Source organism: Gossypium raimondii, chromosome 1 (genome assembly GCF_025698545.1).
Source record: "Gossypium raimondii isolate GPD5lz chromosome 1, ASM2569854v1, whole genome shotgun sequence".
NCBI lineage: Eukaryota > Viridiplantae > Streptophyta > Magnoliopsida > Malvales > Malvaceae > Gossypium > Gossypium raimondii.
In genome coordinates this window covers 50,320,686-50,337,668 of record NC_068565.1, presented here as the reverse complement: position 1 = coordinate 50,337,668, position 16,983 = coordinate 50,320,686, and the positions used below count along the sequence as shown (strand labels likewise).

At 30.9% G+C, this 16,983-nt stretch overlaps 4 protein-coding genes across 7 annotated transcripts in view; 1 reads left to right on the top strand and 3 right to left on the bottom strand.

Annotated features, from left to right (window-relative positions):
- Positions 1-6,031, top strand: part of LOC105786363 (delta(14)-sterol reductase) — a 38,166-nt gene extending 32,135 nt beyond the window's left edge. The window contains exons 1-13 of one of the 4 annotated variants that reach the window (XM_012612748.2): positions 272-439; positions 520-637; positions 730-800; positions 1,318-1,374; positions 1,800-1,891; positions 2,430-2,477; positions 2,606-2,726; positions 2,820-2,866; positions 3,789-3,870; positions 4,837-4,913; positions 4,999-5,118; positions 5,540-5,614; positions 5,708-6,031. In XM_012612748.2, coding sequence (XP_012468202.1) covers positions 392-439; positions 520-637; positions 730-800; positions 1,318-1,374; positions 1,800-1,891; positions 2,430-2,477; positions 2,606-2,726; positions 2,820-2,866; positions 3,789-3,870; positions 4,837-4,913; positions 4,999-5,118; positions 5,540-5,614; positions 5,708-5,861 — 1,110 coding nt within the window. In that variant the 5' untranslated portion in view covers positions 272-391 and the 3' untranslated portion in view covers positions 5,862-6,031. Of the gene's footprint in view, positions 1-271; positions 440-519; positions 638-729; positions 801-1,317; positions 1,375-1,799; positions 1,892-2,429; positions 2,478-2,605; positions 2,727-2,819; positions 2,867-3,788; positions 3,871-4,836; positions 4,914-4,998; positions 5,119-5,539; positions 5,615-5,707 lie in introns of those variants that run through there. The other 3 variants (XM_052620386.1, XM_052620387.1, XM_052620388.1) reach the window with 3 other exon arrangements.
- A 662-nt stretch (positions 6,032-6,693) lies between these two features.
- Positions 6,694-9,958, bottom strand: LOC105786364 (ribosome production factor 2 homolog). The gene is made up of 7 exons (XM_012612751.2): positions 8,800-9,958; positions 8,630-8,704; positions 8,334-8,537; positions 7,580-7,825; positions 7,260-7,502; positions 7,108-7,173; positions 6,694-7,028 (listed from the first exon to the last, which is right to left on the bottom strand). Exons 2-7 carry the CDS (start codon positions 8,696-8,698, stop codon positions 6,912-6,914), a joined length of 945 nt encoding a protein of 314 aa, XP_012468205.1. The 5' UTR covers positions 8,699-8,704; positions 8,800-9,958; the 3' UTR covers positions 6,694-6,911.
- A 147-nt stretch (positions 9,959-10,105) lies between these two features.
- On the bottom strand, positions 10,106-11,024 carry LOC128031845 (putative phytosulfokines 6). Its single transcript, XM_012612755.2, has 3 exons — positions 10,854-11,024; positions 10,670-10,734; positions 10,106-10,560 (listed from the first exon to the last, which is right to left on the bottom strand). The coding sequence occupies exons 1-3, from the start codon at positions 10,954-10,956 to the stop codon at positions 10,450-10,452; spliced, it is 279 nt and encodes a 92-aa protein (XP_012468209.1). The 5' UTR covers positions 10,957-11,024; the 3' UTR covers positions 10,106-10,449.
- A 3,787-nt stretch (positions 11,025-14,811) lies between these two features.
- Positions 14,812-15,547, bottom strand: LOC105786365 (putative phytosulfokines 6). The gene is made up of 3 exons (XM_012612753.2): positions 15,380-15,547; positions 15,195-15,262; positions 14,812-15,111 (listed from the first exon to the last, which is right to left on the bottom strand). Exons 1-3 carry the CDS (start codon positions 15,483-15,485, stop codon positions 15,004-15,006), a joined length of 282 nt encoding a protein of 93 aa, XP_012468207.1. The 5' UTR covers positions 15,486-15,547; the 3' UTR covers positions 14,812-15,003.
- Positions 15,548-16,983: the final 1,436 nt, after the last annotated feature.

Below are 16,983 nucleotides of genomic sequence, written 5' to 3'. Positions count from 1 at the left end.
GGGTGATCAAGGCAGAAATGCTCTCATAATTGTGTGACCATTTATGTAGCTTATAAAAGGATCTCATTAAGTCATTTCAAACTTAATAGCTCAACGACTAAAATAAAGATTTTGGATAGATTATTGATCAAATTAAAAATTTTCACAGTTTGATGATCAAAATAAAAACACGAGAAAAGTTTAGTGACTAATTAGAGAGTTTAACCCAAACTTCAAGTTTAAACTCGAAATTGAGATATAGTTTAGCGGCCAAATGTGAAATAAACCCAAAAAGTTACAGCAAAGTGAAATTTTAGTAGTGGAAGGGCAGTCTACGCCAGTGTAGCTAGCGGAGTAAGCAGAGCTCAAAATTTCTTCAAATCCAGATTCAAACTTCATCATCAACAGAGAAATGGATCTGGGTTTTCTTCTACAGGCTTTAATTCCCTCTTGGAACTCTGTAATCAACTATTCCTCATTGTTTCAGTACATTTTAGCTTTTTCTTTTGAAAATTATATATAAAAACTCTTTTCTTGTAGGTTGCTGTATTGTTGATATTCTTTGCTTACTTAGCTATTGCTGGATCTATATTACCTGGAAAACTTGTTCCTGGAGTCACATTACAAGACGGGTCTCGTCTCTATTACCGCTGCAATGGTCTCTTTCTATGTTGATAATCTTTGTAACAGCTAATTCTTTATGCAATATGATTTGTTTAATTGATTTTTTTTCCCCCAAATTTTGAACAGGATTGCGAGCACTCCTTTTGTTAGTTGGGCTCCTTGGGATTGGGTCTAAGATGAATTTTGTATCACCAACTGTATGTATTACTAGTTTGCTACTAATGGAATCTGATTTTCAATGTATTTGTCTTTGGTTGAATTGAATCACATTTTGTTAAGCTTCTATTTGTGTATATTGTTAATATCAGTATGCAAAAAAGGTGCTTTAAGTATGCTTTTTTGACTTTTTACTTTTCTGTGAATTTTGGTTTGGTTTCTGTATAATGCAATTCATTTACCAATTGAGGCCAGAATTTAATTCACATCAGCTCAAATATTGAAGATACTGGCTTTTTGTTATTCATTTCCCCGATATTTTTCCATATTTGATTCACCATTTTGAATATTTAGATTGATTCAGAGGGCATGCTTTGCAACTGAATGGCAAGGGATTTATCTTATATGTATGTGGTCATATTGTATCGTTTTCTGGTTATATGTTGTTGAATTGCTAGCCTGGACATATTGCTTTTAAACCCTGGAAACAAGGGATTTGAGATTTTGTATCTTTCAATGCAAAACTTTTCAGTGGCTGTTTTATGCAAATATTTGCAGGTAATATCCAACAGAGGACTTGAGCTGTTATCGACAACTTTCATATTCAGTTTTCTTGTAAGTTGCTGTCAATTTTCTGATAGGTTGTTTTAGGCATACAGTAATCCTTTATTTGCATGAAGTACCGAAACTCCTTAAAGTCTAATTTGTATTGGTAGAACGTTGGGAGCATGCATATATATTCAAATATAACTTGGTTTATGCTGTATCAAATGTTTTTAAGTCTTGGAACTTCTTTTTAAAATTATTGGAGTGACAATATAAAAAATGCACAAATTGTCTGCACATGTGAATAGGTCAGCTCATGACTTTGGCAGATTTGTTGCACAGGATGTATAGCAGCCTCCGTGGTGTAACTATAGGCTATTGTTTACACTTTAGTCTTCTTTTTATATCTTTTTCTTTCTTTGGTGTGGAGTTGCTATTTATTTAATTTTCTTTTTCTCTAATTTGTCTTTCCATTTGCCATCTCCCTTTTTCAGACAATGGTAGTACTCTATGCTGCTGGCTGCAGGTCATGCAGTAAAGGTTCTTCATTAAAGCCTCACATCACAGGGAACCTGATACATGACTGGTACTCTTGTTAGCAAGTTACTTCAATGTTTTGATGCTCATCCTTTTAGCAGCTTCTATGACCTGCATGAAAGGAATATTTCTATTTTGTGTTATTTAACTATATTGTTTTAAAAGGAACAGTTAGGATATAGAGGAATGCTAAATTTGTCATCCCCCAGAAATTCCTTCATATGTGTTCTTTATCTCCTATGAAAAATCAAGTGTTAGTCTTCTTGTAATCGTGGGATTGTTTAAACCCATCTTATTTTGGTACTTGATAGGATAATTGACATTTATCACCTTCATTTTCTACTTAGTTACCATCATTAAATTACTATGGATACAATGATACCTTATCAATTCTCATCAGTTATCTTTATCTCCCTTTATATAGTAATTAATGATTATGTGACTTTGAAAATGATAGTTTCAGTTTTTCTGTTCTTTTCTCTGTTTCAAGTCGATTTTTCTACTTTGTTTTTCTGTGCTACCTTCTAAAGTAACAAGAAAATAGCTATCGGGGTTATTGACATTTGTGCCATTGTATGATCTTATAGGTGGTACGGAATACAGCTTAATCCTCAGTTTATGGGTATTGATCTCAAGTATGTGATTCACTTTTACTGATTATTTGATATTATATAGTCTTGGTTGTTTGGTCTCCTTATGATATCTGTCTGCCTATGCTATGATGAACATATTCCTTTTACTGATGATGGAATCATCTATGTAGGTTCTTCTTTGTTAGAGCTGGAATGATGGGATGGCTAATCATCAATCTATCAGTTCTTGCAAAAAGTGTTCAAGATGGCTCTTTAAGCCAATCAATGATCCTTTACCAGTTATTCTGTGCGGTAATCTGATTGTTCTAATGAAGTCGCTGAGAAATATCTTACATGTTTTATACCAAAGCTAAGTAGCTTTTGTTTCATGCATCTTTGTTCCAGTTCTACATCCTGGACTATTTTGTGCATGAGGAGTACATGACCTCCACGTAAGTTCCATTGGTCCATTGCGTTTATGCTACAATTATCATAGAATAACTTCTAACTCTATCATGCCACTCATTAGCCCAATTAAATGTCAGAGATGGCTAGCTAATAATTGACTATGTCTCTCAGTAAGGTCATTGTTCTTCATATTAGTCAGCCAGATTTAGATCTTGCAGTCGTGTATTTGTATCATGTTTGTGTATTTTCATATGTAATAATCATGTTCAAGGTATTATATATTATAAAGTTTGATAAGTTAATAATTCGTGTTACATAGATTTTGCCATGTTTGTCTATCCATGCCATGTTCATGTTGTTTCTTTGTCATTTTGTGTTTTATCTTCTTTCTTTTTTATCCAATGTTCGTGATGTATAACCATATTGTGTCTGGAGTTGCGAGGTCTAGCTAGATTAGGAGAAGTCATGAGGATTAATTCCTAATAGTCGTCTTTCGGTACCAAGCTCCAGTATCTAATGATGACATTGCTCTTTATATTGTTGAGCTTTGCTGGAAGTAGTTATTAACATTAGTTTCTAATATTTACCAACTAGAAAGACTTGCATTGGACAAGGTATTCATGTAACTAAAGCATGTCGTCTAATGTAATTCATCCACAGTATTCTAAATAATACCGTTGAATAACTGAGATAAGTTGAGCTACATAAGTAAAACCATATTGAATATTAACAAATTGTTCTCAAAATCAAGCTTTAGTTTGTAAATGCTTTCTTGCCTTGTGCTTGATGTTCAATTTAGAAAGCGAATCATGAATCCTTGGCTGAAATATGGTTTTCTATATAGTTACTTCTCTCCTTGAGCATTCTTGTCTCCTGTTCCTTGACCCATGTTATGTAATGTTTTTATTTGGTCATTTCTATATGAGAAACTCACATGATTCACTAGTATTTGCTTTTGTTTTACAGTTGGGACATAATTGCCGAGAGGTTAGGCTTCATGTTGGTGTTTGGAGATCTAGTGTGGATTCCCTTCACATTTAGCATCCAGGCATGTAACTTGGATAGAAATCTTTATCTGCAAATTGCACATAGGGATGTAAATGAGACACCTGTACTCGCGAACTATTCAGTTCAACTCAAGAAAGCGTGAAATTTGATTTGGTCATTCTTCAGCTGAGCTTGAGCAGCTTGATCTATTGACCAAACAGAATTTGAGTATCTTAACACTCGACTTGAGCAGCTTGTAAACCTAATTGAGCTTTTTATTTATAAACATATTTTAATATTTTGATATCAAATTTCTGCTTTAGCCAAAAAAAATTGTATATGGAACGAGCTCGAACTCCAACTTGAGTTTGAGTATATAAGTCATCTACACGAGCTTAATTGAGCTGAGGTCGAATAGTTCGATTTTATTTCGAGCTGAGCTTGACCTTAGATAGTAATATTGAATTGAGCTTGAGCTGAGTTTCGAGCAGTGAGTTTTGAATCAAGCCTGAGTTCGAGCTTGTCACTGTTCGAGTTCGACTCAGCTCGATTACAGCCCTAGTTGCACCACATCGTTCTTTATGAGTTCCATAATCTTGTGAAATCATAGAATGGTTCCATTGTTTGCATTGCTTGAAAGATGCTCTAAGTGATGGCATCATTATGTCTTTAGGCATATAGTTCGTATGCTCTGGGTGATGGCATCATTATGTGACTGCTTGCGATTTGAATCCATTGATGAATGTTTTCCATGCTTTATGGTATTCCGTTAACTTTTGGAAGGCATCTAACTTACATTTTATAGATCATGGAATCACCGTATTGCTGCACCTATTTAAAGCTGTTGCTCCTCTTTATAATGGATTCAACCGTCAAATAGATATTGGAATGATTTATACAAAAGAAATCAGTACTTTTAGTGAGAAATATGTTCTCAATGAAACTTGAGATGCACTTAGCACTTTGTATCAAGAAACAATATCGATTTTGACTTTTGTTTAATATCTCATCTTCACCTTTGCTATAGGGTTGGTGGCTTTTGAATAACAAAGTGGAGCTGACAACAGCCGCTGCAATAGCAAATTGTTTTGTTTTTCTGATCGGGTAACTTTCTGCCAGCATGTAGGATATATTTTCCTGATTTGCGTGACTTTTTACCGGGTCTTAACCACTCTGTGTGAATTTGCAGGTATCTTGTATTTAGAGGAGCCAATAAGCAAAAGCATATATTCAAACAGAACCCAAAAGCGCTTATATGGGGTAAACCTCCAAAGGTTATCGGCGGAAAGCTGCTTGCTTCCGGTTATTGGTAAGATTTCCATCTCACCATTATTCCCTCTGGTCATTTACGTTAATGCAGCTATTAGTTTTGATTTGTCTGGTGCAGTTATTTTGACAAATAAGCCTTAAATGATTTTTACACAATCGTAGTCTTTAGACTGATCTCAGATAGTCAGAGGGAATGTTGGAGTTTATCAAATCAATTTTAAAAAAACCGTACATGTTTCGAATCATCCTTGAATGTGTTATATAACATACAGTGCTGCGACTCTTTCTTGGACACATATTCGGCACCTCAGATAAGTATATGTTACTTAGGGTATAAGCTTCACAAATATAACCATGTTTTTTTCAGTAAGATTGTGATGTACCAATCTGGCAAAAGCTTTCTCGAGTGATTTTTCCGATGCTCTTGATGCTTCTTATCTGATTGCAGTATTTATTTATAGGGGAATTGCAAGGCACTCAAATTACCTCGGGGATTTGTTGCTGGCTTTATCTTTCAGTTTACCTTGTGGATTAAGGTAACTTTCTGAATTATATGCTTGATAACACCGACATGGTCCTACCCCTTATCTGCTTATTTCATAAAACCACTTCCCCTGTTGTTTTTACAGTTCCCCAATTCCGTACTTCTACCCGATTTATCTGTTTATTCTATTGGTATGGAGGGAAAGACGCGACGAAGCACGGTGTGCAGAGAAGTACAAAGATATATGGGCAGAATATTGTAGGCTTGTACCGTGGAGAATATTTCCATATCTGTATTAGTCACAAAATGCTGGAAAAATCTATTCAACTTGCTTGTGTTTAACTTGTAATCATGAATGTAGCTTGCATCTTGGTTAGTTTTTTGACTATTTTACTAGGACTTGATTGTGTTGGATATCAATAAGTTCAAATTTTTAATAAAGTTTTTCCAAGAAGGTCATATTCTCTTACTAATGTTCCAATATATCTCAAATATATGTAATTAAAAAGAAGGGTAATCTACAAAAAAAAGTCACTTTTGTTTGTCTCAAATTATATTTTAGTCACTTATATTTAAAATGTTACGTTTTGATCACTTATTTTATCGTTTTGTTACGAAGTGTGACTACGGTCTTACGTGGCAGTCTAAATTAAATTTATTTAATTAAAAAATTATTTTCATCCAGTAATTGGACATCCAAATTTGTATTTAAAACTCATTTGAACTGTCACATAAGACTGCCGTTACAGTTCATCACAAAACGATAATGTAAGTGTGACTAAAGCATAATCTAAGAGAAACAAAAGTAACTATTTCTGTAATTTACCCTAAAAAGAAATAAAAAGTCGAAATATTAATTTGCATTTTAATTTTTTTTTAAAAATAATAGTTGACGTACATTGCTCTTTGAATTTGTTCTAACATAGTTGATATTCAAAGATTAAGCTGATAATAGTCTAATCAAATTTTGAATGTGTTTTATAACATGCCCTGAATTGGAACAAAAAGGGTTCTCAACCAATATTTTTTAATCGATGATCAAACTGATCACATCACTAATTTTCAGATCAACCGGTTTCATACTTCTACTCGAACTCCTCCTCCCCCGGCTGGTTGACAGTACAGACGACATTGTTTTTTAACTTGAGCACTTTTCACTGCTTCTCCTCTATTCCAAAATTGGATGGCAAAAACATTCCAACAGTTTGTTACAGAATTCTTTTTTGCCTTTCTTTTTTCAATAAAATTTAAGGTTAAAATAAAAGCAACAATCCAACATAAAAACCGTAAAGCAAAAATTACTAGATTATATAGTTGAACGCCTTAGCACACATGCATGCAAAACGGCTTTACTCAGATTCTTCCTTCTGTTTTTTCGAGGCATGTTCGTTTGCGTCTTTATTCTTAGCTTCTCGGCGCTCTCTCTTCACACCTTTAGCTTTGTTCGGTAAAGCCATTTCTCCGACCTATAAGAAGCAAGTATTGTTCAAATAACAGGCATTACTCCAGTTCAAAAAATATACACAAAAATCAAAGTCGCCTTACCTTCTGGTCAGGAATGTAGATCTTGCCAATAGTTCCTTGTATTGCATCTGAGCTAACGTTTTTAACCTACGAAGTGAAAAATTTTGGTTTGTTAACTGAAACCCGAAGTTCGTTACAAAGTGTTAAAGAGTTGATGTGCATATTCATCGTACCTTCTTCTTAGGTTGATCTTTAGCAGTTTTCATCGCTTCTTTCCTCAAGCCTTCGTTTGGTAGACGGTGACGTCGAACCACCAAATCCATGGAAGGGCCTACTTCAACGAGTTCCATCCTCGGAACTACAGTGCCGGACTTTTTTAAGCGAAGGGCACAATGCGTAAGGTATACCTTATTCGAAGAAATTGCTGTACATACGTAAGCACGGTCCAATCCAGCAAGGTTTATATTCTCCACAACCTGAATTAATTACAGATATCTTCATCAAAATCCTTTTAAAATAGAAAACTCAAAGTGCTAAAAAGCTAAATACGAACCTCTCCTCGTAAAAGATCAAGCAAAACTTCCTTCAAATGTTTCAGCTCATCTACATTCTCGAATCCTTCTCCGATGAAAGCAATGAAAGGCTTAGATCCAACCCGAGGTGCTATCTTCTTGTCATAAGTGAATGATTCAATGGATTTAAAATTCTCAACCCCAACCTCTACGAGATCGTATACATGGTGATCGTACATTCGCCCTATAACTAGATTGTTAGGTCGCTTCTTCGAATGTGAACCATACTGTCAACACGAGCACATAATCAAAACGATGATCAAGAAAACTACTGCCTTACGGTTACAAGAAAATCCACAAAGCTAAACAGGTTTTTATAACTGATTAAGCATTGATTGAACTCAGCGCTATGCTAAAACAGTAAAACCAACAAAATCAAGGACAGCTGTAAAAATATATTCATCATTCATATACCTTCTTTACTAAGAACCAAACGCTACATAACATAAGTCCATAATAATGCTAAATTAAGGTTGTGATAGGTCCCTGTACTCTTCTCAAATTTGAAATTTAGTCCTTATGCTCAATTGATAGCAATGTAACTAAAACAATAACCTTGTAATGAACCTAAATTTAACAAAATAATCCTAACAATGTTAAGAGTTAGACATAAATTCTGGAATCTGAAAAGTACAAGGACCAATGACATATTTTAACCCAAAACTAAAACAACAAACATAGTCGAAATCAATGGGAAAAAAAGAAGGGCTTTAGGGTTTTGATTCGATTACTTACAACAAAGATACTGCAATCAGTTTTGAGAGAAAAGAATTCTAAAGAAGTTTCACCCCCACTTTCAAATGGCCTTATATTATCATTCTTCCTTGTAAACCTCACAGCTCCACCTTTTTTTAAATGGTAAATTTCACTCAAAACACTATTCAATATGCCACTAGTCTTTGTTCCTTGAAGTATCAGTGTTTTCTTTCCTGTTTCCACCTGCCGAACACAATTTCAATTAAACCCATTTTTTTTCACAGCTTAAATCTTCATTAAAAATCAAAATTTTAAAGAAATTCGTAGTGACTTACGAGCTTTGGGGCTCGTTTATCTAATTCCCTTTTGACTCTTCCTTTCTTTGGGGTCTTAATTTTCATCATGGTTACCTGAAAAAATAAAAAAAGATGAAACCTTTATTGTTAAAAATATTGGATTAGAAATAAAATTGCAAATAAATAAGAGGGAAGAGCTCGCAACTTACAGAAGATCAAAGGCGGACGCAAATTGCTGGTTATGGGAGACGCTAGGGTTTTTTCTTACAGTTTTGTTTTTGAAATTAGGGTTTTAGATTTTTAGAGTGGACAGGTATATGGGTTTTCATTGTTGGACTTAGGCCCATTCTTCGAGTTAATTTATTTTGTATTTTGGATAAATTATATTCAAGGACATTAAATTATTAGTATGTTTACATTTTGGTCATTTAACTTCAAAAAGTTACAAAATGATCACCAAACTATTCGAAAGTTTTTATTTAAGTCACTGGGTGTAGTTGAGTAACCAAAACATAAACTTATTAAAAATTTAGTGATCTTGGGTGTAGTTTACCCTTGTATTTTCTATGGTAATTTCATCAGACACCCTTATACTATGTTTTAAATTCTAAATTAGTCTCTAACTTCAAAACATTCTAATTGAGTCCTCAAAATATAATTTAGCTCTTTTCATCAACTTACGTGTCAGCTTGGGTATTAGATGTTAACTTGGATATGAAATGGAAAATATTTAAAAAAAGTTGATCAAAATTTAAACTTAGGTCTAACATTATTAGGATATTATTATGGGAATTTATCTTTTAGGAATATATTATTTATATTTCCATATATTTAAGAATATATTTAGGAATATAAAAAATAGCCTTTTAAAATTTTAGTGACATAGTCTATTTTTTTTAACAAGCCATATCCAAGTTATCCATGTAGTAGATATACATATGTTCAAATTTTGACCCACCTATTTTAAATGTATTTCAGGTGAGATCCAAGCTATCATTTAACACCCAAGCTGACGTTAAGCTAATAGAAAATTTTGATTGCTACACATTGATACTTTGAAGATTCAAATCCAAATTGGGAGAGCCGTTGTTTGGGATCGAACCCAAATTCTCATGTCTACAACATAATGCTTTAATTACCTAAAGTTACATTATATGACCGTAACTTATATTAACTAGTAATCTAAATTTTTTTTTATGTTTGAATGAACTTTGTTGAGAAGATTTGACTCATTCAAAAGAAATTTTCGAAACATTCAGTTGACAGTACCCCCAACAACTGAAAATTCATGGAGGGCATCATAGTAAACACTTGGGCTAGCGAAGTGGTACCATGCTTGCAAGTATGTTGCTTTTAAGTTTTGGTTACTGATTCGAATCCCCGTGTGCAAATATTACATAATTAATATTATGCACAATATTGATACTTTTTTCGTAAGTTTTTATACATCTCTACATCAACCAAATCAACATAATTATAACAAAATTAATATATATTATATCAACTTTTAAATAATTTATATATGCATTTCATTCTTATCATTTACTCGATAATAATAAGGATTTATCGATAGAGAGATAATACAAATTACAACATCTACAACTTCATAACTACACACAACTTTTCTATCAAACACATCACAACAAGAATACATAAAACTATATTATTATTCCTTTGTATTTTATTAATTATGGATAATTTTATTATTATAATTTTAAGGTTTATTTTTTATTTTTCAATATATGCGAGCTTAATATTTAATATTTCATATTCTGTGGGCCCATTAATAGAGTAAATACTTATCACGAATTTTAAAACTACTTTATAACCAGATGAAGGATCCAACCTCCACCACTTATTCAAGGCTTATTACTTTGACTGTATATGTAATCCAGACCAGCATCTGCAATCATCCTTCTTTCCAAACATTCTTCATCTTTCTGATCATAACACTTTTCTGCTCCAATCAACTGCACCACCAAATAACCCAAAGAAAATAGCCATATATATATATATATGTATGTATGTATGAATAAGAACTTAGGGAAAAAGGGATATCATATATATATAATTCCTTACATTTAAGAAATCATCTTTAGCATCTGCTTGAATGATCATCTCGTTTGCTTTAAACTCCTTTTCACCTGTTTCTTTACAATTGGAAATGTCATTTAGACCCCCCAAAAAAACACCATGAAGGAGAAATTAAAGCTAAAACAGATTAAGAAACAAAGGGTGCAAAAGGGTTTTTATTGAAACGAACCATGGTTGATCTGCATGAGCAAACGAGCAGATGTTGAGAAGCAACAAAGAAGAAGAAAAGCTAACGACAAAAAGCTTATAAACCCTACAATCTTTTGCTTCATCGTTTGAAAGACAAAACTTAAGAGAGAGATGTATGAATACTGTGAAGAATGAGAGAGGCTCCAAAGCTATAAGTCTGTATATATAGCCGCATATCTATGCCCACAGCTTAAGAAAAAACATGGGTAAACTACACCCAAGTTAATTAAACTATTTATAACTTGAAGTTTTAGTCACTCGACTTTAAAAAGTTACAAAACGGTTACTAAATTATTTGAAAATTTTCATTTAAATCACTAGGCTATTAAAATCGCTACTGTATGACCTTTTTTATTCACATCGCCTGCATCAATTAAAAGTTCTTCTTCTACTTTTCTTCTATAGTTTAATTTTATTTTCATGAAGCAATTTGAACGTTACAAATCTGTGAACTAAAATTCAAACAACTTTTTTTTTGATCTTCGACACTAACTATCAAATTGACTTGGATCTAAACTATGTCGTTCTACTCGTCGATAGGTACTAATCTGTTGTATCAAGCATCGAATCATTGCATGAAACTTGCTACCCAAACTTTAAAAAAAAAAAACTTAATAGCCCAGTAATTTAAATAAAAATTTTCAAATTATTTAATCTCAAATAAAAACTTTTGAATAGTTAAATGACTATTTTGTAAGTTTTTAAAGTTGAGTGACCAAAACGTAAATAAACTAATAATTTAGTAACCTTAGTTATAGTTTATCCAAATAAAACCAAAAAGTATTAGTGGACACACGACACATACATGGATATATAATTCTAAATTTTAACATTGATTTATACTATATTAAAATGTAAAATTTTACTTTTTGGCCCTTAATTTTTACAAAATTTTAATTTAGTTAATAATAAAATTACACTTTATCCAAAAATGATAAAATTTTGATTTAGCCTTTTAAAATGGTAAATATATAAGTTATTAAAATTATGAATAAAATATATAACTTAATTCCGACTCCCAAAAATTTTCTAGCTTTGCCCTTGGAGCAAAATAATATTTCCGATAAAATTGTGTCGTTAAATCCTTATTTTGGTGTTATATGTATAAATCATAATAACAAGTTCATCCCTCATTTTTTATAATTTTATTCAATTTAACCCCTACTCTTTTATTTGAGATAAATTAGCCTTCGAACCTTTTATTTTGAGCTACATTAGATTTCAGTACAATGCAACGTTTCTATTAGAAATTGCATCAAACATTGAAGTTGTAGCTCCCATAGCAGTTCATGTGTATTTTATTGCTACCGTGGTATTACTTTATCTTATATGTCATGTTAGTAAATATTTTAAAATTCAAAAACTCATAAAAATAATTGTAAATTTTAAAAAATAAAAAAGTCTCCAATATTTTTAAAAATGATTTTTTTTTGCATTTCAAAGAGAAAATAAAATTTTATTGAAAATTTAAAAATATATAAGTTTTTTCAATTTTTTAATTTCTAAATGCATTTTATATAATTTTTTGGAACTCTTAATAATTTTTATTTACACATTTTTGTTATTTTAAATTATTTGTTAACATAGTATACATGACAACATAATATTATGTCGGTTAATTCGTTCCAAATAAAAGATTAAAGACTAAATTGAATAAAATATACAATTTAAAAGTTAATTCTTTTTATAAAATATAACAACATAGTTTGATGAACTTGAAGGGACTAAAATAATATTTGAGATATAAGATGTACATAAGAAATACCAAAGAGTCAACGAGTCCAAGATGTGAACTATGACTGTACCCCCATTATTTATTTGGCCGACAGCTGTTTCTCATTTAGATCCTTCATATTATTATTATTTCACAAAAGATCCTTATATGTGTTAGCTTTGTACGTGGCATGTATCTATTTAATCATAATTAACAATTATAACATGCAAAGTTGGTTGAATTTGGTCTTACAATATTTTTGAAGAGTTCTACCATGATTCACTTGCTTTATTTGAATGGATTTACAATCAACAAAATTTTAATCGATGAAGATCTCATGTCATATCAAGTGCTTAATTGAGAGAAATTTTAGCGGTGTAATTTGGTCATATTAATTGTGATTTTCACAGGTAGAGGTGTTTCTGGGTCGGGTTAGGCCTAAGCATAATATTAAAATACTTTATGCTTGTCCAAGCCTGACCCGGCCTGAAAATATGAGCCTAAAATTTTGTTTAAGCCAGTCCATATTTGCAAAAGATTAACACAAACTCATTTTAGGCCTACTTATATTATTTTAATTTAATATTTAATAATTTTATATATTTCTTTATTTATAGAAAATTTTTATATAGTCATCTTAACATTATTTTAATGTTTACATTAGAGTAGTATTATATATTTAGTATAAGTTTATTTTTTTAATGTGTTATAAATACTTTACTTAAAAACGGACCGTTTGAGCCTTGAATGTTTAATTCTAAGACCGACCCATATTTTAAATGGGTCTATTTTTTTGTCTAATCTCATTTTTTAAGCCTAATATTTTTACCCAAATCCTTTCAAAATTCAAGCGGGCCTTCGGGCCAGGATAGGTAACCCGATCTATAAACAGTTCTATTCACAAGTCTACAACTATTTATACATGAAGGACTTTTTTTTAAAGTTTATATATGGTTTTATGATGAAATTAAGTTGTTCAAAAATTATCTGGAACAACTCCTTATAATATCTGTTTTTTTATATGCAGTCGGATCGAATCAGTGCGAGTTTGCGTTTAGATTTTTTTCTTTAAAACTTAACTCTTTAAAATTGAAGACATTGTTGCCCATTTATTAAGAAATCTGAAGAAAAAGGCATAACCCAACTCATTGTAATATGTTAGAAAAGTTTTAAAATTATGTTGTTTAGGATTTTATGAGTATTTTTTAGATTTACTATGAGTTTAAATTAATTTTATAGATTTTATATAAAAAATATAAAATGACAGAAACATTCTCATTTTAATAATTGCTACTTTATAAAACAATGGTTTTGATAATTTTTCAACTAAATTGATGTTTAATTAATCCGTGACACTAATTCAATAAAAATTTATATATAGTAAATTAAATGTTTGATGTTGAAAGCAAGTTGATTAAAAATCTCTCACATGATTCATTTTTTAACTGTTTTTTAAAGAAAAATTAATATATCTTAACATTTATGTATTACATGACTAATTAATCCACTTATACATGGAATTTGAAATATGTAGTTAAGGTGGGTGAATAATTTTTTATATTGTTTGTATTCACTTAGTTGTAAATCTTCAAAGTCATATGTTACTTTTGAGAGCGTTTACTCAAACAATTAGTGTGCACTATTTTTTGTGGCTTTTTGTTCGTTTGTAGCTTCTTTTTTCTTTCAAGTTTGTTTCGGCTTTGTTTTGGTGCTTTAGAGAATTTCTGTAAGAATTCTCATTCTTTGAAAGTAGGCTGACTTTGATCCCCAGAAATCGTCTAAGGTTGCGTAGTTTGCCAGGCTAAAATACTAGTCTCGTGACACTAGATATAAGATGTGAAGTTGGAGAAAGTGGACAGTTCATATGATGTATTGATTGCCGAAAGTTGTTAGTAGTGATTTTAGAAGTCTCAGTGCAATGGTAATGGAAACGACTTACATAGATAAGAAGTTTCGTGCACTAGATCTCTTACTACACGGCGTTAAGAGGTAGGGTCATGAAAAGTCTTACTAAGATGTGATACATCGTGATCCAATTATATAATCGAGAGTTAATAATAAAGTTATAGATGTTTTACTAGGAATTTTTGAATAAATTCTTATGTGACCTTACGATAATCCACTTGTTCGGTCAATAGGTGCTTCTTATTGGTGTGCCTCTCCTTGGATCCTTGGTTTCATATAATACATCTAATATACATAGATATGTGTGTGTGTGTGTGTGTTTGATGCCTTAAAAAGCTTTATATTATTAAGAAACAGAGAAAGATACATTCAAACTTTGCTAAATGCTAGATACATACATACATGCATACATACAACTTCATAACTACACAATTCTTTTTTCTATATATATATATATATATATATATATTAGCCCTTTGTATTGTATATTTATGGATCGTTAATCATAATTCTAAGGCTTATGATTTTGAGTATAAATATAATCCAAATGAGCATCTGCCATCATCCTCCTTTTCACACATTCTTCATCTTGCTCATAACACTCTTCTGCTCCCATCAACTACACCACACAGATAATTAAAATGATGGACAAATTTTAATCATCTGATTCATTGAAAATTTAACCTAAAAGAAGTTTCTTACCTCTGAGAAATCATCTTTTCTATCAGCTTGAATCATCATCATCTCGTTTGCTTTAAGCTCCTTTTCACCTTTTTTTTTTTTTTTACAATTCAATACATAAATTAGACCCCAAAAAACACCCAAAATAAAAGAGAAAATAGATTAGAAGAAACAAAGAGCGGAAAAGGGTTTTGGTTGAAACTAACCATGGTTGTTGATTTGCAGCAGGAAACGAGCAGATACTGAGGAAGAACAAAGAAGAAGAAAAGCTAAGAACAAAAAGGTTATAAACCCAGAAAATTTTGCCTTCATTGTTTTAAAAAGAAAAAGAAGAAGAAGAGAATATGTTGTAATGAATGTGAAGCAGAGTAGGCAAAGGCAAAGTGTGTATAAATAGCAGTAAATGGTGGGAGAAAGAAAAGTGGCGTTGAAGTCACATGCAGCAGAACCTTAACACGACAGTTACAACTCTCAACAGAGATAGTGGGCCTCCTTTTTATTTCCTCTTTTTGATTCCCCGTTTCTAAACGAGTAAAAATGAAAATTTAAGGTAAAATATCATTGAGGCCCCTAAATTAGGAGATAGATTGTTTCATGGAGGCCCCTTAATTTCTGTTGAAAATTTCATTCATTTGTAATGTTAAAAAACGGTGAAATTGAAAGAATAACCATATAGTGACACGTATCGTTCTATATGCACATCATGTTGACATATAGGAACCAGTTTTTAACGATAAAAATAGATGAATTTTTTTACAAAAGGACCAGTTTGCTATTTAGTCTAAAGTACAATGACTAATTTACCCATTTTTAGTAGAACGAGTAAAATGCAATCTAACTTCTCGTATAGGGGCTTTTACTGAGAATTTAATGCATTTTTAAGTATTTTAATCAAGGAATGTGAGATTACTTTTCCTAATAAGATTACAATAATGTAAGGTTATGAACGGTATGTTATATTATTTTGTTTGGTCGGAATCTACAATTCAAGTGTTTGATTAAAGGAATATAAAATTAACTAGAAGCGCATTTTACTAAATAATCATTGTTACGAAATTTGTTCTTTTAACAACTTTAGTTCCTTTAATATTTTTATCTCTGTTTCCATAAAATTATGATAAATTATTACGATTCATACTTTTTATTATTATTATTATGATTTATATATTAATAAGTAAATATACGAAGTTGAAATAAATTTATAAATCTTAATTATAACACATGTGTAAATATCATATATATATATATTTAAAATTTATTATATAAATATTTAATATTATGAAATTTCTTTTGAAACATATTTAACATAATAAATTGGACTACGATGTATATAAAAAGATATAAAATTTGGTTTTTATTTTTATTTACAATTAAAATATTTTTCATGTCTATTTTAAGATTTATTAAGATTAATCTTTTGAAAATTACAGATACTCATTTTATCAATATCGTCTTTAAAATTTAAACCCATATTCCGTCTTTAAAACACAATATATATTACCATCATATCCTATATTTAATTTTTATTATTTTTAATGTGTATGAACAATTATTAAAGTAGAGGGAATAATATAATAAGACTTAAACAAGTGTCAACAAGTCAAAATTTGAAGTATACGACTGTGCTCCCCATTATTTGGCCGACAGCTGTTTCTCTTTTGTATCATGTTTCACACCTTCAATAGGCTTAATTTTTTTAGATTTAAATTTAATTCTTACGTATGAAATAAACAATTTCATTTTTTTTAAAAATAAAAATAATAATTATTGAGTCTTAGCTCGATTAATATGAATATTATTATCAATACAG

Bases quoted from the DNA above. Each gene is read 5' to 3' on its own strand.
- LOC105786365 (XM_012612753.2), bottom strand. From the start codon at position 15,485: ATGAAGGCAAAATTTTCTGGGTTTATAACCTTTTTGTTCTTAGCTTTT. The intron at 15,263-15,379 runs GTTAGTTTCAAC...AAAAAAAAAAAG, and splicing joins GCTGCAAATCAACAACCATG to GTGAAAAGGAGCTTAAAGCA. The intron at 15,112-15,194 runs GTAAGAAACTTC...TGTGTGGTGTAG, and splicing joins GAAAAGATGATTTCTCAGAG to TTGATGGGAGCAGAAGAGTG.
- LOC128031845 (XM_012612755.2), bottom strand. From the start codon at position 10,956: ATGAAGCAAAAGATTGTAGGGTTTATAAGCTTTTTGTCGTTAGCTTTT. The intron at 10,735-10,853 runs GTTCGTTTCAAT...GTAAAGAAACAG, and splicing joins GCTCATGCAGATCAACCATG to GTGAAAAGGAGTTTAAAGCA. The intron at 10,561-10,669 runs GTAAGGAATTAT...TTGGTGGTGCAG, and splicing joins CTAAAGATGATTTCTTAAAT to TTGATTGGAGCAGAAAAGTG.
- LOC105786364 (XM_012612751.2), bottom strand. From the start codon at position 8,698: ATGATGAAAATTAAGACCCCAAAGAAAGGAAGAGTCAAAAGGGAATTA. The intron at 7,503-7,579 runs GTTCGTATTTAG...TAATTAATTCAG, and splicing joins TTGATCTTTTACGAGGAGAG to GTTGTGGAGAATATAAACCT. The intron at 7,174-7,259 runs GTACGATGAATA...TTCACTTCGTAG, and splicing joins AAGATCAACCTAAGAAGAAG to GTTAAAAACGTTAGCTCAGA.